We start from the raw sequence: 25,216 nt of genomic DNA, 5'->3' as shown, positions 1-25,216 counted from the left end.
CGTTATGTGAGCCCGCAACGAGCGCGCACCGTTAGCAACCGCGCGCCCCTCCCCCACCCCGCGTCCAGCCCTTTATTTACGACACCTTTAGTTACGACACCTTTATTAGGTTCGAACCAATCTGCGCCATCTGAGAGCGCCTTTTTCCCAGAGTCACCAGGGCGCAAACCAAACCGTCCTTCCTCTCGCACAGTGACCTCCGGCCGGGCCCTCTCCCCAGCCTACCCCAGCCCCTCCCTGGCTCTGCGCAACCAGGCAGGATTTGGGCTGCAGATCTAAATGGCCCTGGACGCTGACAGCCCAGGGGTTGGGGAGGAGTGGAAGGGGATGCAGAGCTTCCCAAGGAAGCCCCAGAGGCCAAGCATTCCGAGAAATTCAGAAGTGCTAGTCCAGTTCTGGCACTGTGAACTCTTGCTCCTCAAAGCTGAAGTCTGAGAGGCATTCTTCCTCCCCTTGGCCACACGGCTTCCAGGAAAAGCAGCTGACCTGCAAAATGAGCAGGGCTAGTTAGGCTGGCGGGAGGGGAACACACCTTACAATTTTTAAGTTATTCAAAAATGTTGCTCTTTCCTCTAAACTTTCAGTACCCAAGTCTGGTCATTAATTTACCACTCTGCTGTTAAGGGTTACCACCAAATCAGTGATGACTTCGAAATTTCTGTAGGAGAGGCTTTGGGCAAGTGAGCAAGTCATTCTGGGAAAGAATGTCTAACCAAGTGAATGGCCTTTTACATTACCATGGGAAAACTTGCCCCATCCCACCTCGTTTCAACACAGCCATTAATCTAAAAAAAATTGCAGTGTCACTTTATAGAGTCCTGCTCTGTGTACACACCTGGACAAAACACTATTTGAATATGTTAAAAGTCAGCATGTTTTAGTAATTTTCTTGAAATACTGTAACTAAGCATGCAGTTTACTTTCTTCACAGTCCTTTTAAATAATGTAGTCCTTTTTGTTTGGCAAGACCTCTAACATTTAAACTCCAAAAGAAAAGGAGCTTTACCGGGGTTCAGTCCCGGTTGGATCCAGGGGTTCCCTCAGGAGGACGGCATCGGCGACTGAGAGAAATAAAGAAAGAGATAAGGAAAGAATTTTTCAGTTAAGAAAATAGAGGAGAGAAAAGAGGCTGATATTTCTTGGTTTACGCAGAAAGCCAATAAAGCCCCAGCATGGGACTTGCTCTGTTCACGTAGGCCGCAGGCGCCCTCTCGAATAGCTGAAGGTGCCCCACCTTAGGCACCTTCTTGAGTGGGTCTTAGAAGCCCAGGCAGGAAAGTGAACGCAGAGGGCCCCTGCACTCTAGGGAATCAGCCTGAAAAGGAAAAGGAAAGAGAAAGAACGACATGGGGAGACCAAGCTTTGGTGAGCAAGGCCCACACTTTATTTTCCAAAGTAGTTTTTATACCTTAAGTTGTGCATAGAGGATAATGTGGGGGTGGGGGTGGGTAGAGTCATGCAAGGTCAGCAGTCCTTGATCCTTATCGAAGCCAGGCTTTCTTTCTGCAAACTTATCATGTGCAAAAGCTTTTAGGCGCTTTACATCATCTTCTGGTCAGGAGACCTGTTAACATTTTATGACCCTTTCTTCAGAAAACTTATTTTTCTCTAAAGGTGATTATTCTAAGTCAGGCGCCACCCTCTGAAAGCATTAGATAAAGTTGCATTCCTATAGGGCAAAAGTGTGGTGGGCTATAACAAGAAAAGAACTAACTCAAGGGTCCAAGGTTACAAACATTAAAGCTACTACTCACATTTCTATATACCAACTATATTAATCAATACACTCCCAGGGACACAGTAGGTAAGGGATATGGAAACTTGGCAGCAAGCATTAGCGCAACAAAGAAATCCTCTACTAGTTCTATTCTAACAATTTTAACTCTCTGAGAAGCTCTGCATTGTTAGAATATCTTAAGCTTCCTGTGCCTCTCGTGGTTGGGAGGCTGTGAACAATCACATGCGTAGCTGCAAGAGTCCAAACAAACCTGTCAGGCAAGCTAGAAAGTCATCAGAGGGGTTTGAATTGAAACACTCCTATTATGCCCAGGAGACTTATTAACTAGAGTTTTAAGTTGATTTTCTTACAGAGAAAGGTGGTCGGGGATAGCCCCCCGTTAATGTCAGAAGAGTTGGTGAAAGTCGTGAAATAGTAAAACAGACACATTTTGGTTTTGGGGTAGATGCTCGGGCAGGTCCAGGGGGGCCCCTTGAGCCCTGACTCGCCTTTGCATATCAGGCCTCTCCGCATGACCTTTGTCACAGGTGGGAACTCCCGTGCTGGCTCCCGGCAGAGCTTCATCTTATTCCCACTGTCCAACCTAATGCTTTTTAAATGGAACTGATTCGAAGATTGGCCTCATTTGGGAACGGATTTGTTTTTATAATCAGGTTTCCAAAATCTTTAGCATCAATACCGAATCCTTTCCTCTCTCATTTCATAGGAAGTTAGCCTTCTAAAAGCCCAGACTTGGATACGTTTGAAGTTTCCCTGACTTATTTGATTTAAATTGAATTAAAATAATTATTTTGTGAAGAAAAAACTTTCAAAATTTCTGTTTTTCAGGATATAACCACCTTTTCTTTCTCTACTTTCTTCTCTTCAAAACAAACTTTGCAACATTGGGGTGGGTTAAATAATCAGAAATCTAGCCCCAAATTAAGTTCTCAATGACATGAAACACATTTTTTTGCTCTTTTTTTTTAAATCCTATATGCAGTACATTAATGTTTTCTTTTAGAAATTACTTTGACAACTTAATCCCTGATTTATGGTTTACAGAAAGGTCCTTCAGCAAAATATTTCACACAAAATACATATGAGATCTGGGTAAAACCTTATTTGAAAGGCATTAATACAGTTTTCACACACTGTAGCATAATCACAACAAATTAAAGCCATAATTACTTTGTTCCCAAATGCCCACAATTCTGTTTGAGGGGAGTTCTAAGAGGCCTGTGTCTTCTCCTGTGTCCACAACTGTACAAGTACCTCATGGTCCTCAACCCTGCTCTCCAAATTTCAAATAAGGGGTCAGAGAGAAGGCTCAGACATCAGGAAAATTCCTAGAAACTTCCTGCCTCAAAAGCAGTTTCAGAGTTTCTCATTTCCCTAAAGATGATGGAGCTGAGCGGACATGCCAAGAATCTTCTGGTTGTTTTGAATTATGGCTACCCTGGCTTTGAATCCCTTCAGTCTTTCTCTCCACATACTTGAATTAAATCCTGTAGTTCCTCTTCGGTTCTAGCATCTGTGACCTCTTCACAGGATCTATACGCCACAGCTATTTTACCACTTTCTGAAATAGAGTTAACAAATATCACTTCAGAAATTTTGTTCCAAAACTTCCTGTGCACAATGGTAGCATCCAATAATTAGACATTCTTTTTATTTCTAAAAGCAGAAAACGAGCATTTTCCTAGCAGTTCCCTCATCCGACACATATCATTACTATTTGTGAAAAAATATGTAAGAGAAGTATCAATTTTGGTTCAAAAACCTTTATGATCTTAGAAATAAGAACTAAGGAATGATGCAGTAAAAGCTGTGGAAACAAAACTGTTCAATCACAATATGATTAAATAGGAAGGCATTAAGGAGGGGTCAAAGTGAGTTCAAACCGGGGATAGATACCACTGGACTATACAGGAAACGTCATATTAGAATCGAGGCAAGTGTCTACTACTTGGGACCAAAATTCTACCAGATACAATGAACAAAGCTTTGGAGAGAATTTTACTGGCCTATGTACCTTTTGGACTACAAAGCTTCCCTCAAGGCAAACTACAGCCACCAGGCTTTTCAGTTTAAGGAATTCTGAGTGCGTATAAGGAACACCATTTGCATATTCAGTTCAGTTCAGTTCAGTCACTCAGTCATGTCCGACTCTTTGCGACCCCATGAACCGCAGCACACCAGGCCTCCCTGTCCATCACCAACTCCCAGAGTTCACTCAAACTCACGTCCATTGAGTCGGTGATGCCATCCAGCCATCTCATCCTCTGTTGTCCCCTTCTCCTCCTGCCCCCAATCCCTCCCAGCATCAGAGTCTTTTCCAATGAGTCAACTCTTCGCATCAGGTGGCCAAAGTACTGGAGTTTCAGCTTTAGCATCATTCCTTCCAAAGAACACCCAGGACTGATCTCCTTTAGAATGGACTGGTTGGATCTCCTTGCAGTCCAAGGGACTCTCAAGAGTCTTCTCCAACACCACAGTTCAAAAGCATCAATTCTTCGGTGCTCAGCTTTCTTCACAGTCCAACTCTCACATCCATACATGACCACAGGAAAAACCATAGCCTTGACTAGACGAACCTTTGTTGGCAAAGTAATGTCTCTGCTTTTGAATATGCTATCTAGGCTGGTCATAGTTTTCCTTCCAAGGAGTAAGTGTCTTGTAATTTCATGGCTGCAATCACCATCTGCAGTGATTTTGGAGCCCCCAAAAATAAAATCTGACACTGTTTCCCCATCTATTTCCCATGAAGTGATGGGACCAGATGCCATGATCTTAGTTTTCTGAATGTTGAGCTTTAAGCCAACTTTTTCACTCTCCTCTTTTACTTTCATCAAGAGGCTTTTGAGTTCCTCTTCACTTTCTGCCATAAGGGTGGTGTCATCTGCATATCTGAGGTTATTGATATTTCTCCCGGCAATCTTGATTCCAGCTTGAGCTTCTTCCAGCCCAGCATTTCTCATGATGTACTCTGCATATAAGTTAAATAAGCAGGGTGACAATATATAGCCTTGACGTACTCCTTTTCCTATTTGGAACCAGTCTGTTGTTCCATGTCCAGTTCTAACTCTAACCCCTGAGCAATGGAGCCAACTGCATTTGCATATTAGGGATAGGCAAACAACCTAGACAGTTTGGTTCTCAAAGGTTGTTACTGGAATTGACAGATGGAGATTCTGCCTGGTGACCAGGGAAATCAAACTTCACTGGAACGACTGCCCAGGCTGGAAGGCTGACACCAGTCCAAGGCCAACTCTGATAAGCAAATAAGGTCTCTGACAACTTAGCTAGCATTTTTCAGTCCCTAAGCCTGCAGGGCTGTGAAACAGGGGAGCAATTCTGTTCCAGGGATATACCAACCATGAACTTCCCTTTGGGCACAGCCTGTGACATTCTCACCCTATATAACTCAATAGGGTACATAATCAATCTATTCAATAGTATGATCACACTCAAGGCTCACAAAAATGTATATATAAGAATCGTATTCACCCAATATATCAGAAATGAAAACTGAAACTGATTCCAAAAATATAATCTAATCAACTCTTCAATAAAATAACGATAATAACAATAGTCAAAATATTTTGTGTTTACTATGTTCCAAGCATGGTTCTAAGACTTTTACATTCATCATCTTATTTACTCTTACAATATCCCCCACAAGGTAAGCTGAAATACTAACCCTACTTATAGATAAAGCAATTGCAGCTTAGAGATATTTAATACCTTCAAATCTCTCTGGCTAGAAAACCTAAAATTGCAACAACAACAAAAATCTAAGAGACAAAGTCAGGACTCAAACACAGGTGTCCGAGGCTTATAGTCACTATACTATTCTGTATGATACGTCAGCAATCAAGAAACAAGAACCGGATCAAACACTTTCTATACGAACTGAGGCAAGTCAGTCTACATCTAAACAGTGGGGACAATAATATTTGTGTCATTTTTCTCATAAACGCCACAAAGAACAAATTTGAGACTGTTGTTGTGAAAGCATTTGGTAAATGAAAGAATATGTAGTGTTTTATTTATTTGTAAACATTCTTTTTTTTACTTTTTATTTACCTATTTACTTGGCTGTGCCAGGTCTTAGCTGTGACATGCAGAATCTTTAGTTGTGGCATGTGGGAGCCACATGCTACTCAACTGATGAGGGATCAAACCCAGGCCCCCTGTATTGGGAGCACAGAGTCTTAGCCACTAGACCACCAGGGAAATCCCTATGTCATGTTTTAGATAACCATTATTTTCATCCAATTAACTTTTCAAATAAGTTTAATTACTCATTGAAACTGAAGTACTTTAAGGAGAATCAAAAAAAGTCTTACCTAAAACCACAATCTGCAGTTTCTGGAATGCATCCGTCATAGCCTTCTGAATAGCAAGCTTCTGAGTTTTCTTCCTTTTCATAAGGAGTGATAATGGCCCTAAATCCAACCAAAACAAATGAATTTAAAATGCTTATCTGGATAACTAATTTCTAGGTTATATGTTTAAAAATTTAAAAATGCACCTGTGATTCTTAGATCATTATCTTAGTGATTAAGGGTGAACACAACACTAGGGTATGGTTGAATGACTATGATGCAGTTATATTCCGGCAGGGCACGTTTTCCCTGCTCACATCTATTCTTGAAGTTCCTGAAATACTGGATGGGAGATGCAAACCAAGAACATGACACAATCTCTCATTTCTCACAGATTCCACATGGACAAGCTACAGCCACGCTCCTGCAGACTCCTGCATTGAGAGGGCTGGATTCACACAGTGAGACAGATGCTCTGGCCTCTCCCCAGGCATCACTCTTAGGTGGATGGTGGGGCCTCCTCCGCTCCCTTTGCTAACAGCCCTGCTTCTGACTGAAGCCCAAGTGCTATGGGAATCCATACCAATGGGAATCCCCTTTCCAGGTATCTACATTTGACTTTCTCCACTCAAGCCCTTCCATAGGAGGCAAAGGACTGAACCTTTACACAAGAGTTTATTTAAATCTTTAGACAATGATTTTGTTGGGATAACTGTTAGACAATGATTTTGTTGGGATAACTGAAGGCCACAAGAGATCTGTATTTGAAGGACTATTTTAGCAGCAAACAATTAACCAAAAATGGGAAAAAAAAAAAAAAAAACACCTTAATTTTCCCTCCTCCTTGGCAGGCAGTCAGTTCTAAAACTCTAAAGTTTAAGGTCCTGTCAGGTATTGCCTAAGTTAAAAACCTATGTGGCAAAGGAGAGAAACTCTGCCCAGGACTTCAGCTGCTTGGCAAAGGTGATGATGTATCTGAAAAGGCGAGTTTCAGAAAGAAAGGAAAACAGACCTTCTTCCAAGTTATCCAAAGGTTCCTCAGCCATGCCAACTCCTGGACTTCTCCACTCGTAGGATGGCAACACCACCTCTAAAGCACAGAAGAACTTCAGGCTTTGCCTCTGAAGAGGTGCCACAATATCTTCATTTTCCCTTTCTTCTTCAAGGTCAGAAAGATCCTGAAGCTGTTAGGATTTTGAATTAAAGATTATACTTCAAAATATTCTGTTTTGAAAACTAAAAAACTCCCATCAATCCCAGTTAATAGTTGAGGTGTCATATAGCTTCAAAATCAAGTGAGATTTGCAAATGAATTACTAGGTACAGAGAACTATTTTTTATTATACATCACACAAATACTGGAGAAAATTATGGACACTGCCATTTAAGTCACTGAGATGATCACGAATTCTAGGTAGCATGTCCATGCTCAGACACTTCCACAGGGAAGTCTTTCCCATTTCCTCCCTGTAGCCCAGTTCTAGTTTTCTTTCTAAAGTCTAGGAGTTCAATGTTGAAAGGGGCCTGGTTGGTCAAAGAAAATCTAGAGCTTACCTTGATGATCCTTTTTGACCATCCATTGAAACCAAAGTAGTAATTTGCCAATTCTTGGCATCTGGAGCTGTTTAGGGCAAGGGCGTTGTGTTGAACCACCTTATGTTGGGTGCCAAGACGAATCTAAAGACATAAGAACCCTAAAAATATCACATTCTGACATAGATTTATTTTGAATATGCCTGTTTGTCAATACCAGTTTCACGTTCTTGTGTTGTTTAGTTGCTGAGTTGTGTCCAACTCTTGTGACCCCATAGACTATAGCCTTCCAGGTTCCTCTGTCCATAGGATTTTCCAGGCAAGAATACTGGAGTGGGTTGCCATTTCCTCCTCTGGGGGATCTTCCCACCCAGGGAGTTAACCCTCGTCTCCTGAATTACAGCCAGATTCTTTATCACTGAGCCACCTGGGAAAACCCCAACCAATTTCAGAGTGGTTGTAAAGACTATATATGACATTTTAAGCAATGAGTTCACAATGAGCCCTAAATAAGTGTTCTTTATTATTTTTAATAAGTCAGTACTTTTCTGCATCATTTCCAGAACCCCTGATTCATCGGAAGGTTTCCCTGACCTCTGGTGGTGAAAGTGATGATGAAAGCAACCAAGGAAGCCCAGTAGAAGCCTATTATAGGGCTGTGGGTAAGCAAAGGAAGAAAACTTTTAGTCATCTTATCCCTATCTTATCCTGCTTGAGAATATGACCTGAAGGGGAGACAAGGTGGACCTGCCACTGAAGTAGGACCTTAATCTGTAGCACCCCCTCCTCAAGTTACTAACCCCTGTTAGAAGAGGGAATACACATACCTCTATAAATTTTATAAGTAACCAAAAGAATTAGAGATTCATCTACATTAACAAGCTTCTTTGAGAGTATAAATATTTCCAGCATTAACTCTCCAAATAACTTACACAGTATCACATTACTGTGGATTTTTTACATCACTAGCACTTTGTTAAATGTCTATTTCCATTTTAAACAGGGTGTAGTATATAAATATATTAATAAAAATTCAAATAAAGTCAAAGCATTATTAATTCTTTATTGCTCTGTTTGTGGATCTTCCTCTATCACTAGTTTATGAACTTCTTAAGTGCTGGAAGGAACCATATCTTGTTACCAGGAACAAGCATAATTCTTGGCATATAATAGAGGGCTGAGGGTCTGTTGACTCAGTGAACGAATGAAAGAATGAGTAAATAAGAAAATGAAATTACTTTCTCCAACTGAAGCTGCCTGCTGGGAAGGAGAAATGAAGACTAATTGTTAAATGTTAAGTGTCTTGAGGGAGGCTAGGCCCTGTATGGTGAGTCATAATTCAGCTATCCTGGACAATAAGGAAGCCTCAGAAGAGCTCTGAGCATAGTAGAGACAGTCTACATCTGGGATAACTTTGCCACAGTTCTCACTGGCAAACAACATATAATTAAACTAGGAAACAACTGGGAGGGGGGTAAAAACTCAAGGTTCTGCATTACATAAAGAAATCTAATATGAATGCCCTTTCCTCTCAACTGTATAGTGACTTATAGAATATTTTCTTCATTTCTCTATCAGTGATGGATTTTATGGTGTGCAAATCTCAAAACCTAAGCTTACGGAATGGTCTTAATGGTCAATATAAGAAAAAGAGCTCATTACTCACAACTGATACCAAGTAATTGTTTCATAATCTTTCCAGTAATATCTAAGTGGGTACATGAAATGGTCACACCTAGTAGCAGGCAGATCATAGTCTCCAAATTAAAGAATGTCTGACAGGAAATCATTTCAATCATAGCGAGGAGAGCCCAGATTGAAGAGGGTATGAAACAGGGTACAAAAGTGGGAAGTACTGTACCTAGAGTCACGTCTGAGAAGAGTTCTCAGATTCAATCAAGGTTAAACCAGTGAGGAAAGAAATATGGGTAAGAATAGGCAGCAAGGTCAGTGGGAAGTAGCCAGATCAAAAAACCAACCACAGGGTCTTCCCTGGTGATCCAGTGGTTAAGACTCCACTGTGCAAAGCAGGGGACGTGGGTTCAATCCTTTGTCAGGGAATTAAGATCCCACACACCCCGGCGCCACAACTAAGACTCGACCCAGCCAAATAAATAAATAAATATTTTTAAAAAGAAGCAGCAGCCAACCAGAGGAGACATACAGTTATAAAGTGAAAGGCTTGGGAAATCTAAGCCTTACTCACTTATTCAGAGGAATTGAAAAAATCCTTGGAAAAAGAATGGTGGCTGAGTGGAAGGATATAATGAAATTTTCATTCTGGGGCTCTGGGGAAGTAAAACTGGCTGGCATGTTACTATGGAGCCATATTATTAGAATAATCATGCACTAAAGAATATTTTAACCATTTTCTGGAAACTGAAGGGAGTTCTGAATAGGCAGTTTGAGAATGATGATGATGATGATAAAGCATCCTTTATGTTACAACTGACTAAAGACTTTGTCAAGCTCACATATTTAAAATTCATATAAAACTATAAAGAACTCTTGTGAAGATTTCTTAAATTAAGGGGCAGCATGAAATGACATGGGGTTTAACATCAGTAAGTTTGGGTTTGACCTCTAGTTTCCATATTTATTGTCATGAACCTTAAGTAAGTCAGTTAACCATCCTGAGTTCGAGTTTCTTTAAAAAAGAAGAGAAAAGAAATGGGGGTGAGGGGAAGAAATGGGGAGCTGTGGGGGGGCGGTAAGTGGAGCAATGCATCTCAAAGCATTCTGTAAACCAGAGTGCTTTACAAACGTTGGCCTATTCGTTTTAAATTCAGCACTTCATCCCAGCGGAGCGAGGAATTCCACATTTGGACCCACCTTCACTGGAGATTTCTGGAAAAGCTGCTTCTGGTTGCATGCCTTTTGGGCTCTGTGAGCATCCCTCGCTGAATAAAACTTGATGACGGCATAAAATCCAGGACCGGCCACTGCTGCGTTTGGGAAGACTCGGACCGAATACAGAAGGCCGAACTGGGAGAAGACTGTGAACAGAGAATGCTGTAGGGTGGTCCCACGCTAAGTAAGAGCAGGAAATTTCAAGCCCAGGAAACAAAATTGCCCATTCCCTTATATTCCCCCCAGCCCTTCGCCACAGGCGACGGTGGTGAGCCTCCAACTCCAAACACTTCTCATTTCACAAACAAGTTTCCCTCTGAACTGCTAAGCTTCGAGAAGCATTAGGAGGCAGTGTGAGGCCTGCTGGGAGCTCTCTCTCAAAAATCTGTAAGGACGAGTTGACTGCTCCAGTCGGCTCTAGAGCTAAGATTCCTCTCAGCAAAGACCACAGGCGGGCTAGGTACTGAAGCAGCGCCCCCGGGGCTCCCAATTACTAGGACGCGAGGCGACTTTCTCCATCCCTCCCTCCACCCCGGCCTGGCTCACTTGTAAGGCCTCGGCCGTGGGTCCAGAGCTCAGTTCCCACACAATCAAGGTTTTGTCACTCCCTGTGGGAACCGCAAAAGGTACCAACTCCGCCATCCTACCGTCACCGCGCGTGCGCGGCTCGCGAGCAAGCCGCACTGCGCCTGCGCACGGCGCGCCCGCGCTTTTTTAAAAAGAGCGCGTGAGGGGGCGGGGCCAGCTATGGGGTAGTGAGACGAGGACGGTGCTCGGACCTCTCCTTCGCCCCGCCCACTCCTGGCGGGTCTCCGCCTCCAGTTCCCCTTCCGCAGCTCAGTCGCCGGGGAGACGTTGGAGTTTAGTGAGTCTACACGAGTATTTTGTGGATCGAGTCCAAAGCGTTAGTTTACTGGATCGAATGGTGCGGACTTTATAGCAGCTGGCTTCATCTTCAGACTCCCAGGGAAGACTAGAGTACTAAGTGAAAGTGAAAGTGAAGTCGCTCAGTCGTATCCGACTCTTTGCGACCCCATGGACAGTAGCCTACGAGGTTCCGCCGTCCATGGGATTTTCCAGGCAGGAATACTGGAGTGGGCTGCCATTTCCTTCTCCAGGGGATCTTCCCAACCCAGAGATCGAACCCGGGTCTCCTGCATTGTAGACAGACTCTTTACCGTCTGAGCCACCAGGGAAGCCCAGAATAGCAATGGCACCCCACTCCAGTACTCTTGCCTGGAAAATCCCATAGACGGAGGAGCCTGGTGGGCTGCAGTCCATGGGGTCGCTAAGAGTCGAACACGAGTGAGCAGCTTCATTTTCACTTTTCACTTTCATACATTGGAGAAGGAAATGGCAACCCATTCCAGTGTTCTTGCCTGGAGAATCCCAGGGACGGGGGAGCCTGGTGGGCTGCCGTCTCTGGGGTCGCACAGAGTCGGACACGACTGGAGCGACTTAGCAGCAGCAGCAGTAAATACCCACTGAACTTTAAAATTTTAGATGTCCTGACTCTGGGAAATGACCACCAAAGATGCAACACTTGGACTTAAGAGTGTTTGTTTTCATGAGTTTTAAAATATGCAAATCAAGGTATAACTTACTAAAGCCATCAACAGTCTAGTTTGAAATCCTTAAAAAGCTGGTTTCTAGCCCATTTTCCTAAAGTACCCCCAAATCACCTGCCATATTTCTGTATGCCTACCACGACTTTCTCCACTTCAATATATCAGAACTTTAGCCTCACTCATTACCTACTTCTGAGCTCTTTTACTTCAAAAATAGTTGACCTTAGAGGAATAACTTGGATCTTGATATTGTTTCAAACCAGTAACTACAGATTTTATTATCTATTTCATTATTCTTGCATTCATTGTATGTGTCCATTTATTCATTGTATCCATTGTTCACAGATGTCTCTGATTCTCCAGCTGGATTATGAACACCACATGAACAGTTACCATTTATCATCCTTCTTCTTGTACCTAGCACACACTCATAATCTATTAGGTACTCAAATATAGGTGGAATTAATCATGAATAAATTAACACATTCTTTGCACAAGGAATGGTTTAATAATTCCAAAAAAATAGAGAAGCTTCTTTCATCGTGGTCTTCTTGGTTTGCAAATGACAGTCAGGAACCAGGGACCTGGGCCTGGATGGGAACAAGGAGGAAGCCCTAGAAAACCATTTATTCCTGGGGCTCTGGTCAGTTTTATTTGTAAATAGGAAGGGAAGAAAATAACATGAAGTGGAGGCAAGAGGAAGAAGAATTGAAGAGTGAGGAGAGGAGTTCTGGAATGACTCCACCACAGGCCTGCTCCCTGCCTCATGCCAGGTGACAGCCTGTCATCCAGTAGGAGAGGGGCCGGCCAGCACAGTGCAACCTCCATTTTACCCTATGAAGAGAAAGAAGAGTGGTTCTTGCTCTCTACTTAGCAGCTGCTTCTTAATACCTGACCCAGCGTTACGTGAGTTTTCCATACAGAGCAACGCCCAGAAACCCCTTCATTCCCAGCTCTCTACTGGGTCCTCCTGTGGCCCCTCTGATTCTTCCTTTAATTTCTGTCATCCATAGTGTTTGCTCTTTCCCCCTACTTAGTATACTTCCACATTTTCAAATCCTCAACTCCTTCTGAAGGGGGAGAGCACTTTTTTGCAGGGCTGAGAGTTACTAAAAAAAAAAAAAAAAAAAAATCCCAGGTGCAACTATTGACTTTCCCTTCAGAAAGGGTCAGCCCTAACAGTCATCAATGCCCCCTCCTCCCTCTCTCTCTCTTCTTTTGATAAAGTTGCTATGTGCATTCATTAAAAAAAATTATTTATTTGGCTCTGCCGGGTCTTAGTTGTGACATGTGGGATATAGTTCCCTGACAAGGGATTGAACCTGGGCCCCCTGCTTTGGGAGTGTGGAGTCTTAGCCACTGGATCACGAGGGAAGCCCCAGTGCCCCTTATTTTGCATGCTGTTTTTGGAGCATTCAGGCTTCCCTGGTGGCTCAGATGATAAGGAATCCGCCTGCAATGCAGGAGACCCAGGTTCAATCCCTGGGTAGGGAGGATCTCCTGGAGAAGCGAATGGCAAACCACTCTAGTATTCTTGCTTGGAGAATTCCATGGACAGAGCAGCCTGGCGGGCTACAGTGTGTGGGGTTGCAAAGAGTTGGACATGACTAACACTTCACTTCACTTTGGAGCATGCAAGGCACTTAACTCCTGTTTTCAGTTTCCGGTAGAGGCAGCCATTTACATTGTTTAAATATCCAGTTTGAGGCTTAGAAATGTTAAATAATCAACTCAACATCCACCATAGTTAAGCTGGATCTGCAACAGTCATCCAGCTGATGAACAACTCTCTTTTTTATAGAAATGTTGCTGCCAGTTATGGAGAGAGGGTCCCATGGCAGCCATGTTTATGTTGCTTAATTGCTTCCATCCCTACAGCTGAATGGAGGTGGGTCAATAGGTCCAAGTTGAACCTAACAGACCCTCTGTCTGGATTAGGACTGAGCCTCACGGGTCTCTATGGTCATTTAGGACATTAGCCCATAGATTCAGGGCAGACATAGTCCGTCTGGTAGACTGTAGATTAGAGAAAGCTGGTCTGCAGAGGGAGTAGTGAGGCCAAGGCACCGAGAAAAGCAGAAACCTGCCAGGGAAAGTCCCCAGCCCTGCTTCCATCCCTTTCCTGAGGCCTAACTGCATCCCTCGTGTGGGCCCAGCAAGACACCTTGTCCTCTCAGCATAAATCCACCCCTCCCCACGCACACACCCTACTCCCGGCTAGCTAAAGTCATTCTGTTACTGCAACCAAAAGAGTTTTGCTGAATATAGCATCAGAGAAAGAGCTAGATAGATCCCAGCTGCTACTAAGACAGAGTTCCTGCTGCAGCCCCCACTTTTCTAGACTGTAGAGGAAGTCCTGACCTACTGTCCCTTTCTCTGTCACCACATCTTTCTTAAGGTTCTGCCCACTAACTTCGTCCCAAAGTGACCTCCTCACCAGTTCTTCATGCCCCCCGCTCCAGACACAATCTTTTTTGCACAGTTGATAATTGCGAGAAGATTGGGGCTCAGCAGTTCTGAAAGAAAAGGAGAAAGAGAATACCCATGAAAGTGCCAGGGACAGTCCCAAAGACTGGCTCTCCCTGCGATGCACCTCCCACCCAGAGGCTGAGAACTTCCAGTCGAGGCATGGCCTCCCTCTCAGAGGCCCATCTGGATATCCATACAATGGCTGGTGGAGGTTGGGGGTGGCGGAGGAGTAGGGGCAGGAGGGTCAGGAGGACAGAGATTTGGGTCTGTCACTGCCATACTCTCTAGTGGATGGTGGTTCACCCCAAGTGTGGAGGTTTCTAGGGAAAGAAAAAGCCAAAAACAGGCTGCAGAGACCAAAGTGAACTCCTGCCTAGGGAGCGAGGCTCTTCAGGTGAAGAGCCGAGGGCCATTCATCAGAGTTCAAAGGAGGAGATGAGGTCTCCTCCTCATCACAGAGTCATGGACCTGTGGAATCTTCTAGACTAGCCCTGAGGTGGGGACTTTGCACTTGACCTTCGGTCAGACCATTAGCCAAAGACAGCATTATTTGCTGGCAAGAGCTGAGCCTTCAGGACCATTAGTGTGGCATTTGGCACTGGTTCTATGAGCCTCAGTTTGCTCATCTGTAAAGTGGGGATCATATTAGTCTCTATCACATAGCAAGTTGGGTAAAATGAGCCATGTGTGCAAAGTACTGAGTATGCAATACACTCAATAAATGTTGGCTGCTGCACTGCTCTGCTCTACTGACTGTGCAGAGCCTTTCTGCATCCTGAGAGCACCCTGCAGAACCTCCTGTGGGCATCCAGGAACACAGTCTAACCCCCTGCTCAGTAAAGGAATTCCCTGATTCTTTAAGCCATCCCTCTGGGGGCATTCCTAGGCTGTGCATGGGAAGGGAAGTCCCGTGAGTAGAGCCTGGTCATCTCTCTCACCTCTCCCACCCTGGGGCCCTTGCCAGACCTTGACAGTCCACTTGGCAATTGTTTTCCGTGTGACTCTGGTAATCGTTGCACCAGTAGTGGCTGTTGATCTGGAAGATGCCATAGTCAAAGCTGCCATCTGTGTTTTCATTTACCTTTGTTATGTTGAAATCACTCTCTACGAAAGCCAGGCACAGCCCTTAGAACAGGGAGAAGAGGGTTTTCAGAGGGGGTGGCCAAGCTGAGGGAGAAGGAAGATGGAGGAGAAAGGGATGAGGAATCGGAAGAAAGGAGCAAGGACTGAGAGGCTAGATGGGGCTGGCAGGCCAGAAACATCCATCAGCTTCTCCTCTCATTTTTCAGTCCGTTCAGCCAGCCACCCATCAGTACAACCACTCATGCATCCATCTGTCCATCCATCCTTTCTGCACTTAATGATCACCTGCTGTGTGCCAGAAACTGTGCAAAGCTCAGAGAGGGACATTTAGCTGGGTCAAATGCAGATACTGCCTTCAAGGAGCCTATAGAGTAAGAATGAAACTATGGACCTAAAAAACCCACAAGGCAAAATAAAAGGAGAGAGTGTTGTAAGGCAGATATGCACAAATTCTGGGCCAAAAGGAGCTATCTCTATTGAGGAGTGGGATAGAGCCTTTGCACAGGCTGTTCGCTCTGCCTGGAATGCTCTTCCTCCAGACGTTTGGGGGACTGGATCCTTTTTTCTATTCAGCACTTCTCAAAGTCACCTCCTCAGAGAGGCCTTCCTTGACTTCCCCTTCTACAACAGTGTCACCCATCACCCCCCCGCTCCCCGACTTATTCTTCTGCATAGCATTATCACCACCAGGAAGCACTTCATGTATCTGTGTGTATGTTTCTTGCTGCCTCTTCCCCTAGGATGTGAATACTGTAAGAAAAGGAGCTATGTTGAAGTCTGCATCCCCAGCACCTAAAATCATTCCTGGGACATAGTAAGTGCTCAGTTAATAATGGTTGAACAAATATGGAATGTTGGGAAAGACTTCTTGGAAAGGGCTGCTTTGTTCACTTGACTTTGAAAAAACAAATAAGAGAAGAAAGAAAGATGGCCACTGAGGGCACAACCGTGGGAGGAGGAAGGAGGAGGGAGTGAGAAAATGTCACTCACAGTCAGTCAGGGAGTAGCCCTCAAACCCATCCAAGTCCTCCTGGTGCAGCACCTTGGCCAAGTCACAGCGGCCAATGAGGCTGGCTTGGTTCACAGCAACGAGGCAGCTGGCCAACGAGATGAGCAGTGGGCTTGTCATCCTTGGAGGGGAGGAGGCACGGTGGAGGGTGAGCGGTGGAGGGCCTGCGGGTCCTGGAATCTCTCAGACTGCCTGCTGGTCTTCTCCCGGGGAATCTGGAGAGGGCAGCCAAATGTCCTCACTCACTCACTGCTCCCCTCCTGGCTATTTCTCTTTCCTTTCATGTATTATTCTATAAATACTTTTTTTTTTTTTTTGGTCTCCTGTTTGGTTTTTTATTCCCAATTTAAAATTAACAGAGCTGGGGCATGTCAAATAGACATGTGAGCTGGCCTAAAGGGGTACCCACTAGCCAAATCTGGAATAACATTTTTGAGGTAACAACTTTACTGAGATATAATTGACAATATATAATTCATACACTGTACACTTAATTCCGTTAAAGTGTGTAATTCCATCACTTTCAGGTCGCAGAAAATCACTTTCAGAATGCAGTTCTGTGTGACCATCACCACAGTCAACTTTATACTGTTTTCATCGACCCAAAAAGAAACCTCATATCCATTAGTTGTGACTCCCTGTTCCACTTCTCGCCAGACTCTGGCAACCACTAACCTACTTTCTGGGCTTCCCAGGTGGAGCTAGTGGTAAAGAACCTGCCTGCCAATGCAGGAGACATAAAAGATGCAAGTTCGATCCCTGGGTGGGGAAGATCCCCTGGAGGAGGGCATGGCAACGCACTCCAGTACTCTTTGCCTGGAGACTCCCATGGACAGAGGAGCCTGATGGGCTACAGTCCAGAGGGTCTCAAAGAGTGGGACACAACTGAAGTGACTTAGCATGCATGCATGCAATCTTTTTATTTCTATAGATTTGCCTGTTCTGAGCATTTCATATACATGAAGTCATACAATATCTGGTCTTTTGAATTTGACATCTTTCACTTAACATAATATTTTCAAGGTTCATCCATGTCATAGCATGTACCAGTATTTATTCCTTTTTCATGGCTGAATACCCTGGAGAAGGAAATGGCAGCCCGCTCCAGTATTCTTGCCTGGAGAATCCTGTGGATGGAGGAGCCTGGCAGGGCTACCGTCAGTCCATGGGGGTCACAAGAGTTGGGCATGACTGAGTGACTAAACCATGGCTGAATAATATTACATTGTATGGATATATCACAATTTGTTTATGTATACATCAGTTTGTGGACATTTGAGTTGTTTCTATTTTTCAGTTGTTAGGAATAACGGTCCTGTGAACATTCATGTACAAGTTTTTGTGTGGACAAATATTTACATTCCTATGGATATATACCAAACAGTGGGTCACATGGTGACTTAAAGTGTAAACTTTTGAGGAATTGCTAAACTTCCAAAGTGGCTGTACCAATTTACATTCCAATTAACCATGTATGAAGATTCCAACTTCTCCACATCCTCACCAATACAGTTATTAACTGTCTTTTTGAGCAAAGCTATCCTAATGGGTGTGAAGTGGTATCACATTGTGGTTTTGATTTGCATTTGCTTGATGGCTAATAATGTTGATTGTCTTTTCCCATGCTCATTGGCCATTTGTATGACTTTGGCAAAATGTCTTTTCATATCCTTTGCCTACTTTTTCAGTTGGGTTTTTTGTCTTTTCATTATTGAGTTGTAAGTGTTCTTTATATATTCTGAACCTTATCAGATATGTAATTTGCAAATATTTCCTCACATTCTATGGGTCACTTTTCACTCTCTTGACAGTGTTTCTTGGAAACACAAAAGTCTTAAATTTTGATGAAGACTGATTTATGTATTTTTTTCTTTTGTTGCATGTGCTTTGGTATCATATCTGTGAAACCAATGAATAACGGTTTCCATGATAATCTAGAACAATTTGGCCATCAAAATAAATGATAATTATTATCTGTGATAACTTTCACTCTATCAAATGATGATAACCCATTGAGTGAGATAGGAATCCATGAGTTCATAACAGTAATAGATAGACAAATAGGTTCATAATGGGGATCAAGGGGCGGGGGCTCTTTCTGACAAGAAAATGCTGACTGATAAATGTGGAGGTAGGCATGAAGTTGAAAAATCACCATCCTGAAACCATCATAGATTGATCTGAGCAAGAAAGAATCAACAGTGGGTGCTAAATCAGACGGAGTGGGAAGCTTAGTGAAGAACTGAGTATGTTCATGGTCCTAACGTGTCTCCCCGCAGATTGCATCTTAGTTGCATGAGAAAAACAGTCACAGTACAGTGGAGAAACCAGACAGCATTTTGACTTCAGTCACATTGAGTGAAGTAAGTCAGAGAAGGAGAAATATCTTATGATACCCATTTATGCAGAATCTAAAAAGAAATGATAAAAATGAACTTATTTACAAAACAGATACAGACTCACAGACTTAAAGAAAGAACTTATGGTTACCAGGGGGGAAGGATGGGGGTGGGATGCGGAAAGGGATAATTAGGGAAGTTGAGATGAACATATACATACATACACACTGCTATATTTAAAACGGATAACCATCAAAGACCTACTGTATAGCACAGGGAACTCTGCTCAATGTAATCTGGACAAGAGGGGAATTTGGGGGAGAATGGATACATGTCCCTTTGCTGGAAATGGAGAAGGAGGAAGGGAAAACGTCTTGCTCTGTGGTCATACTGCTGCTGTCTTGTTTAGCCCCTAAGTCGTGTTCAACTCTTTGCAACCCCATGGACTTAGCCCATCAGGCTCCTTCATCCATGGGATTTCCCAGGCAAGAATACTGGAGTGGCTTGTCCTTTTCTCCTACAGGGGCTCTTCCTGACTCAGGAATAGAACCCATGTCTCCTGCATTGGCAGGCGGATTCTTGACCACTATACCGCCTAGGAAGCCTCGTGTGTGTGTGTGTGGGGGCGCGGTTTCCTTAACTAGGTATATATTCCTGAAGGTTCCTCCATCCACTGGCTTCATGAGTCTGGCAGTTTCTTGGACAAAATGGCTACCCTGACAGTCTGTCTCCTCATGAATGTTTTATTCTGTCTCCTGAGACTCACTCCTTAGCAGCCTGAGCTTGAGACCATTCTTTTGCTTCTCTCTCCCACCCTACAGTTGCCAGATTTAGTAAATAAAATCACAGCATGTCCCGTTATGTTAGAATTTCAAACAAACAATGGCTATTTTTTTGGTATAAGTGTGTCTCATACAACCTTACTTGGCCCTGACTCAGTAGGATCCTTCAGAGACAGATATGACTGAGCTTTGGAAAGCAGGGAGCTCCATCTCTGCCCCTGAAAGCCCCTCTTGGGGTTCTCCAGGGAAGACAGTGGTTCGGGCAGGTACATCCCAACCTCCCCTCCCGAAGCTTACCTCTCTCCTATCCCTCGCTGACCCCAGGTCCCAGCCTGCCCAGGGCTTTCCGTGAGAATCTATAGAACAAAGCCTTTTGGGTGGGAGCCTCCTCTTCCTCATGGACTATCCTTTAGCCCCGCCCAGCTTACTGCTCTCCATGTTCCAAAGAAGATGGGAGCCCTCAGTCACCCCCGCCTTCTGGAACCCCAGTTCTGTGATGTCATCACTCTCCTGGAAATACTCTGGTCTTAACCTTGCAAACTGGCTCAGTCTTGAGGCCAATCTTGAGGCAGAAGCGGCAGATGGGCCTGGAGGGATTGGTGATAACTGTGATGAGGACCACTGGTGGGACAGGGTAGACAGGGCGCACCACCCTCTTCCTTTCTGGGCACAGTAACACCTTTGAGGGAACTCCTTCCCCCATGGGTTTTAGGCAGTCTGCTGGTCTCAGGGCCCTGCCCTCCAGGTGAGAGGGTTTGTTCATGCCCCAAACCGTGTATCTTGAACTGAAACTAAGTGGCGAGGCTCAGCTTCTCACAGGAAGCCTTCAGGTGTGGGGCCTGAGACTGCTTGGAATCTGATGGATACAGCCCATCTGAGAGAATAAGCCTCCTTGAACAGGGAGCAGAGTCCAGACAGGACTCTTGTCCCAGCATCCACCGCTTCTGCAGCCTAAACTCACTTTTGCCCTTACTGCAACCCTGTGATTCAATAAATGTCCTTTCTTGTATAAACACATTTGAGTTGAGTTTCTGTCACCCATACAACCAAAAGAGACCTGCTTAGTACAGGTAGGATGGAGTTAACCATCCATGGAATGGTGACCTGACAACCTGTCACCTCCCCATGAAGGACACACATCTGAGTGTCATTTGTCACCAAGGAAGTCTGGAGACATTTCCACCAACTATAGCAAAAAGGAAGGGCTTCCCAGGTGGAGCTAGTGGTTTAAAAAAACAAAACAAAACAAAACAAAAAACACTTGCCTGCTAATGCAGGAAACATAAAAGACAAAGATCTTGGGTTGCGAAGCTCCCCCGGAGGAGGGCGTGGCAATCCACTCCAGTATTCTTGCCTGGAGAATCCCATGGACAGAGGAGCCTGGCAGGCTACAGTCCATGGGGTTGCAAAAAGTCAGGCATGACTGAAGCAACTTAGCAGCAGAAGCATAGCAAAAAGGAGGCAAGAGAAAGTTTTGTTACTGATGCTCACTTCACCCTTGAGACAGGGTGATAGAGTCTACCAGAAAGAAAGTAGGAGGAGTTTTCTAAGTGGGCAGTGATGCCCTGTACCCTGTATCTCTGGACTTGTCTCCCTACTGGGGCAGCAGCGCATTGCGTCTTGGGATGTAAAGACAGCAGAAGCTCTCGTTGTTGAGTCACTCAGCTGTGTCCGACTCTTTTCGACCCCATGGACTGCAGCACGCCAGGCTTCCCTGTCCTTCACCATCTCCTGGAGCTTGCTTAAACCCATGTCCATTGAGTCAGTGATGCCATCCAACCATCTCATCCTCTGTCGTCGCCTTCTCCTCCTGCCTTCAATCTTTCCCAGCATCAGGGTCTTTTCTAATGAGTTGGCTCTTTGCATCAAGTGGCCAAAGTATTGGAGCTTCAGCATCAGTCCTTCCAATGAATATTCGGGACTGACTGTCTTTAGGATTGACTGGTTTGATCTCCTTGCAGTCCAAGGGACTCTCAAGAATCATCTCCAGCACCACATCTTGAAAGCATCAATTCTGAAGCTCTGGTGGAGGTTGAACCCTGGGAGGAGGGCATTCTCTGGGTATCACTTTATGCAGTACCATTTGTGGCCAAAATGGATGACCCAGATAACTTCAGATGATCCAAGTAACCTCACCTGTGCAGAATTAGAGCCCTGGGTGACAGGAAAGGCTTCCATTGTCCAGGACCACATGCTGGAAATTGGACCTGCAGGCAAGGGTCTCCTTGCAGCACGAAGTCTTAGAGGAAATGATGGCAGCACTCAGAAGGGGACCATAGGGACCCTCCAGCCCCACTCACTCCCAACTGTGGTACACATGAGCCCTGGATGGATTCCTACCCATTCAAGGAACTGGCACATCCAACCTGGGACCCATGAATAAAGTCTGGAAGTTGTAGCCTGGGGTAAGAAGACATGGACTCCACGTTATCGCTTGTCTAAATAAACATGTTCAAGTTATAAATCAAGCAACTTCAGTTTCACTTTTCACTTTTATGCATTGAAGGAGGAGAGGGCAACCCACTCCAGTGTTCTTGCCTGGAGAATCCCAGGGACGGGGGAGCCTGGTGGGCTGCCGTCTATGGGGTCGCACACAGTTGGACACAACTGAAGAGACTTAGCAGCAGTAGCAGCAGCAACAGCTGTTAAATAAAATATTTTCTATCCTCATATTCTGACAAACATTCCTTTAAAAGAATAACGTTTTAAACTGTGTCTAAAGCTATGTGTGTGTGTGTGCGCTCAGTTGGGTCTGAGTCTGCGGATCCAGGGACTGTAGCCCGCCAGGCTCCTCTGTCCATGGAATTTTCCAGGCAAGAATACTGGAGTGGATTGCTATTTCCTACTGCAGAGGATCTTCCTGACCCAGGGCTCGAACCATGTCTCTTGCATCTCATGCATTAGAAGGTGAATTATTTACCACTAATGTTGCCTGGGAAGCCCATATGAAGCTACAGCTTATATTAATATATGACTCAAAGTTAGCAAAATGCCCAAGATCAATGAATTTAACTTTTATTCCACATGCCTGGAAGCTCTGTTAATGGACTAATAATGTTGGGATGAATAATAAGTGTATACATAATTCATAAAGGATTAAAACATTCATGAAATTTATTTTCTTATCTTCCTTTCAGCACAAACACTAGTTATATTTCCATGATCAACTTTTAAATATATTTAAGAATTAAAAACATAATTATATTCAAAGTACATCATTTTAAATATATTTTCATCAAAAATATAAATTTATGTAAAAAATGTACTAATTTTTTCTGTTTTCCAAAACGTTAGTTTCTTTAAAATATTAAAAAGTAGCTAATAATTTGAAAGTCAAGGGTTTTCCTGGTGGCTCTGTGGTAGAGAATCCACCTGCCAATGCAGGAGACACGGGTTCGGTCCCTGGTCCGGGAAGATCCCACATGCTATGGAGCAACTAAGCCTGTGCATCACAACTACTGACCCGTGCTCTAGAGCCCGGGAGCTGCAACTACCGAGCCCGTGCGCCACAACTGGTGAACCCCCACACCCTAGAGCCTGTGCTCCCCAACAAGAGAAGCCACCGCAACGAGGAGTCTGCGCATCGCAACTAGAGAGTAGCCCCCACTTGCCGAGACTACAGAAAAGCCCGAGCAATAACAAAGACACAGCACAGTCAAAAATAAATAAATAAATAAATAAAATTATTTTCTTAAAAGTCAAAATGCAAATTAGAGTGGATGTATGTTAAATTTTTATATCAAAATTACAGAGATCCATTTTATTTTACTCTTTGAAAGTTTAACTACACTTTACTAAGTAACTTTGAATTTTAACATTTAAGTTTTATTTAAATTGTAAATGTAATTTAAAACTTAAAGTAACTTTTCAAATTAAAATGTCAAAATTCATAAGTCTGGCATTTAATGTCTGTCTTGTTGCCAATGTAAAGAATTAGTATTATATTATGTCTAAAGTCTAGACATATATGAAAACATAAGAGTAATGTGTAATGTGAGTTTTGCAATATTACAAACATTTCCTCAGCTTTTTACAGCTGAGGTAAATATTGTACTAATTCATGGATACTTCCAGAACAAAGAATAGGAACACAAAAATAAGAAACTGTACACTCAGCACTACTAGCAAATGATATCTCATTGTGTTCAAATCTATTGCCTTCAGGCTACCTGAGAGGAAAGCTCTGAAGAGTTAATTTATTAGTCTTTTCTCTTACCTAAATACTTTTCCGCTCAAAGCCTCTCTGAACTTCATAATAGTGCCTAGCAAGAGCCATTAAGCTTTCACCAAAACATAAAACAGGAGCTATATTGTAACATTCAATAAAGTTTTAAAAATGGTCCATATAAAAATATCTTTAAAAAAAAAAAAGGCTGTTGTCACACACTTGGAAGTCCTCCAAATCCTGAGCAGAAAGGCACACGGAAAACGATGAGACCAAAAAGGATGATGTGGATGACAAAGATCAGAGACTTAACCTGGGACAAAGACAAGAGAGCTGAAAAAGGTGAGTTTGCAGATCTGACATGAAAAGGCAGTCACAATGAGACATACTCAAACCATATGTTCATAAGACTGAATTTTAAAAATTATTTACTTATTTTTGTTTGTGCTAGGTCTTCACTGCGTGTGTGGGCTTTCTCTAGTCGCAGCGAGTTGGGGCTACTCTCTGGTTGCGGTGTGCGGGTTTCTCATGGAGGTGGCTTCTTTGTTGTGGAGCACAGGCTTTAGGTACATGGGCTTCAGCAGTTGCTCTGTGGCATGTGGAATCTTCCCAGACTAGGGATCAAACCTGTGTGCCCTGCATTGGCAGACGGATTCGTATCCACTGGACCACCAGGGAAGTCCAAGACTGAGTTTTTTATTCTATATTTAGGCTGTACTTCTTTCCTAGTGGCTCAGATGGTAAAGCCTCTGCCTACAATGCAGGAGACCTGGGTTCGATTCCTGGGTCGGGAAGATCCTCTGGAGAAGGCAACGGCAACCCACTCCAGTATTCTTACCTGGAAATCCCAAAGACGGAGGAGCCTGGTAAGCTATAGTCCGTGGGGTCACAAAGAGTCAGACACAACTGAGCGACTTCACTTTCACTTTCACTTTACCCCAAAGAAAGTATACCTTCTCAAATAACTTCAGGAATAGTTACAAAACTGATTATAAACTAGGCTAAAACTATTACCTCAAATTGTCCCAAAAGGAGGAATTATATCAGCTCCATACTCTGGCTACAATTTAAAAACCTCAATTTCTTATAACTTTAAAAGAAACACATACACAGACACACATACACTTTTTCTCCCCTGAATAATTATTGGGTCATTGGCAAATTATTAATAAAATCTGGAGTAACAGCTTTCTAAAATGAAAATGACATTAATATATCGTGTCTGAAATTTATTTAGAAGTAAATTCATAGTCTTAACTGCTTTCATTCAAGTAAAACAAATTTGAGTGTTTGACTCAAGAAGTTAGAAAAATTAGAAGAAAAACTTTCCCAAGGAAAACAGAAGGAAGCAAAGCATAAGAATAAAAGCG

At 43.6% G+C, this 25,216-nt stretch overlaps 2 protein-coding genes across 4 annotated transcripts in view; both read right to left on the bottom strand.

Annotated features, from left to right (window-relative positions):
• Window positions 1-86: 86 nt before the first annotated feature.
• RDM1 (RAD52 motif containing 1) lies at window positions 87-11,142 on the bottom strand. Of its 3 annotated transcripts, none has more exons than XM_055575636.1 (7): window positions 10,978-11,141; window positions 10,414-10,593; window positions 7,603-7,725; window positions 7,061-7,232; window positions 6,070-6,168; window positions 3,214-3,299; window positions 87-486 (listed from the first exon to the last, which is right to left on the bottom strand). In XM_055575636.1, the coding sequence occupies exons 1-7, from the start codon at window positions 11,071-11,073 to the stop codon at window positions 385-387; spliced, it is 858 nt and encodes a 285-aa protein (XP_055431611.1). In that variant the 5' UTR covers window positions 11,074-11,141; the 3' UTR covers window positions 87-384. The 3 variants fall into 3 exon arrangements, with proteins under 3 accessions (XP_055431611.1, XP_055431613.1, XP_055431612.1); XM_055575637.1 differs by lacking the exon at window positions 87-486 and adding an exon at window positions 1,362-1,564 and having other exon boundaries at window positions 10,978-11,142; XM_055575638.1 differs by lacking the exon at window positions 3,214-3,299 and having other exon boundaries at window positions 10,978-11,142.
• Window positions 11,143-12,684: 1,542 nt separating this feature from the next.
• The window catches only part of LYZL6 (lysozyme like 6), a 30,237-nt gene continuing 17,705 nt past the window's right edge, over window positions 12,685-25,216 (bottom strand). The window contains exons 2-5 of the mRNA XM_055579873.1: window positions 16,542-16,775; window positions 15,435-15,593; window positions 14,437-14,515; window positions 12,685-12,833 (exon numbers count right to left, since the gene is read on the bottom strand). Of these exons, the coding sequence (XP_055435848.1) occupies window positions 12,764-12,833; window positions 14,437-14,515; window positions 15,435-15,593; window positions 16,542-16,680 (447 nt within the window). The 5' untranslated portion in view covers window positions 16,681-16,775 and the 3' untranslated portion in view covers window positions 12,685-12,763. The remainder of the gene's footprint in view (window positions 12,834-14,436; window positions 14,516-15,434; window positions 15,594-16,541; window positions 16,776-25,216) is intronic.

This window comes from Bubalus kerabau, chromosome 4 (genome assembly GCF_029407905.1).
Source record: "Bubalus kerabau isolate K-KA32 ecotype Philippines breed swamp buffalo chromosome 4, PCC_UOA_SB_1v2, whole genome shotgun sequence".
In the NCBI taxonomy this organism is placed as follows: Eukaryota; Metazoa; Chordata; class Mammalia; order Artiodactyla; family Bovidae; genus Bubalus; species Bubalus kerabau.
Note: the sequence above shows the minus strand (reverse complement) of the source record. Positions and strands in the feature narration are given on the sequence as shown.

Excerpts from the sequence above, each read along its gene's own strand:
- RDM1 (XM_055575636.1), bottom strand. The coding sequence starts at position 11,073 with ATGGCGGAGTTGGTACCTTTTGCGGTTCCCACAGGGAGTGACAAAACC. Across the intron at positions 7,233-7,602 it reads GGTCAAAAAGGATCATCAAG|CTTCAGGATCTTTCTGACCT; the intron begins GTAAGCTCTAGA and ends AAATCCTAACAG. Across the intron at positions 3,300-6,069 it reads ACTGCAGATTGTGGTTTTAG|AAAGTGGTAAAATAGCTGTG; the intron begins GTAAGACTTTTT and ends ACTCTATTTCAG.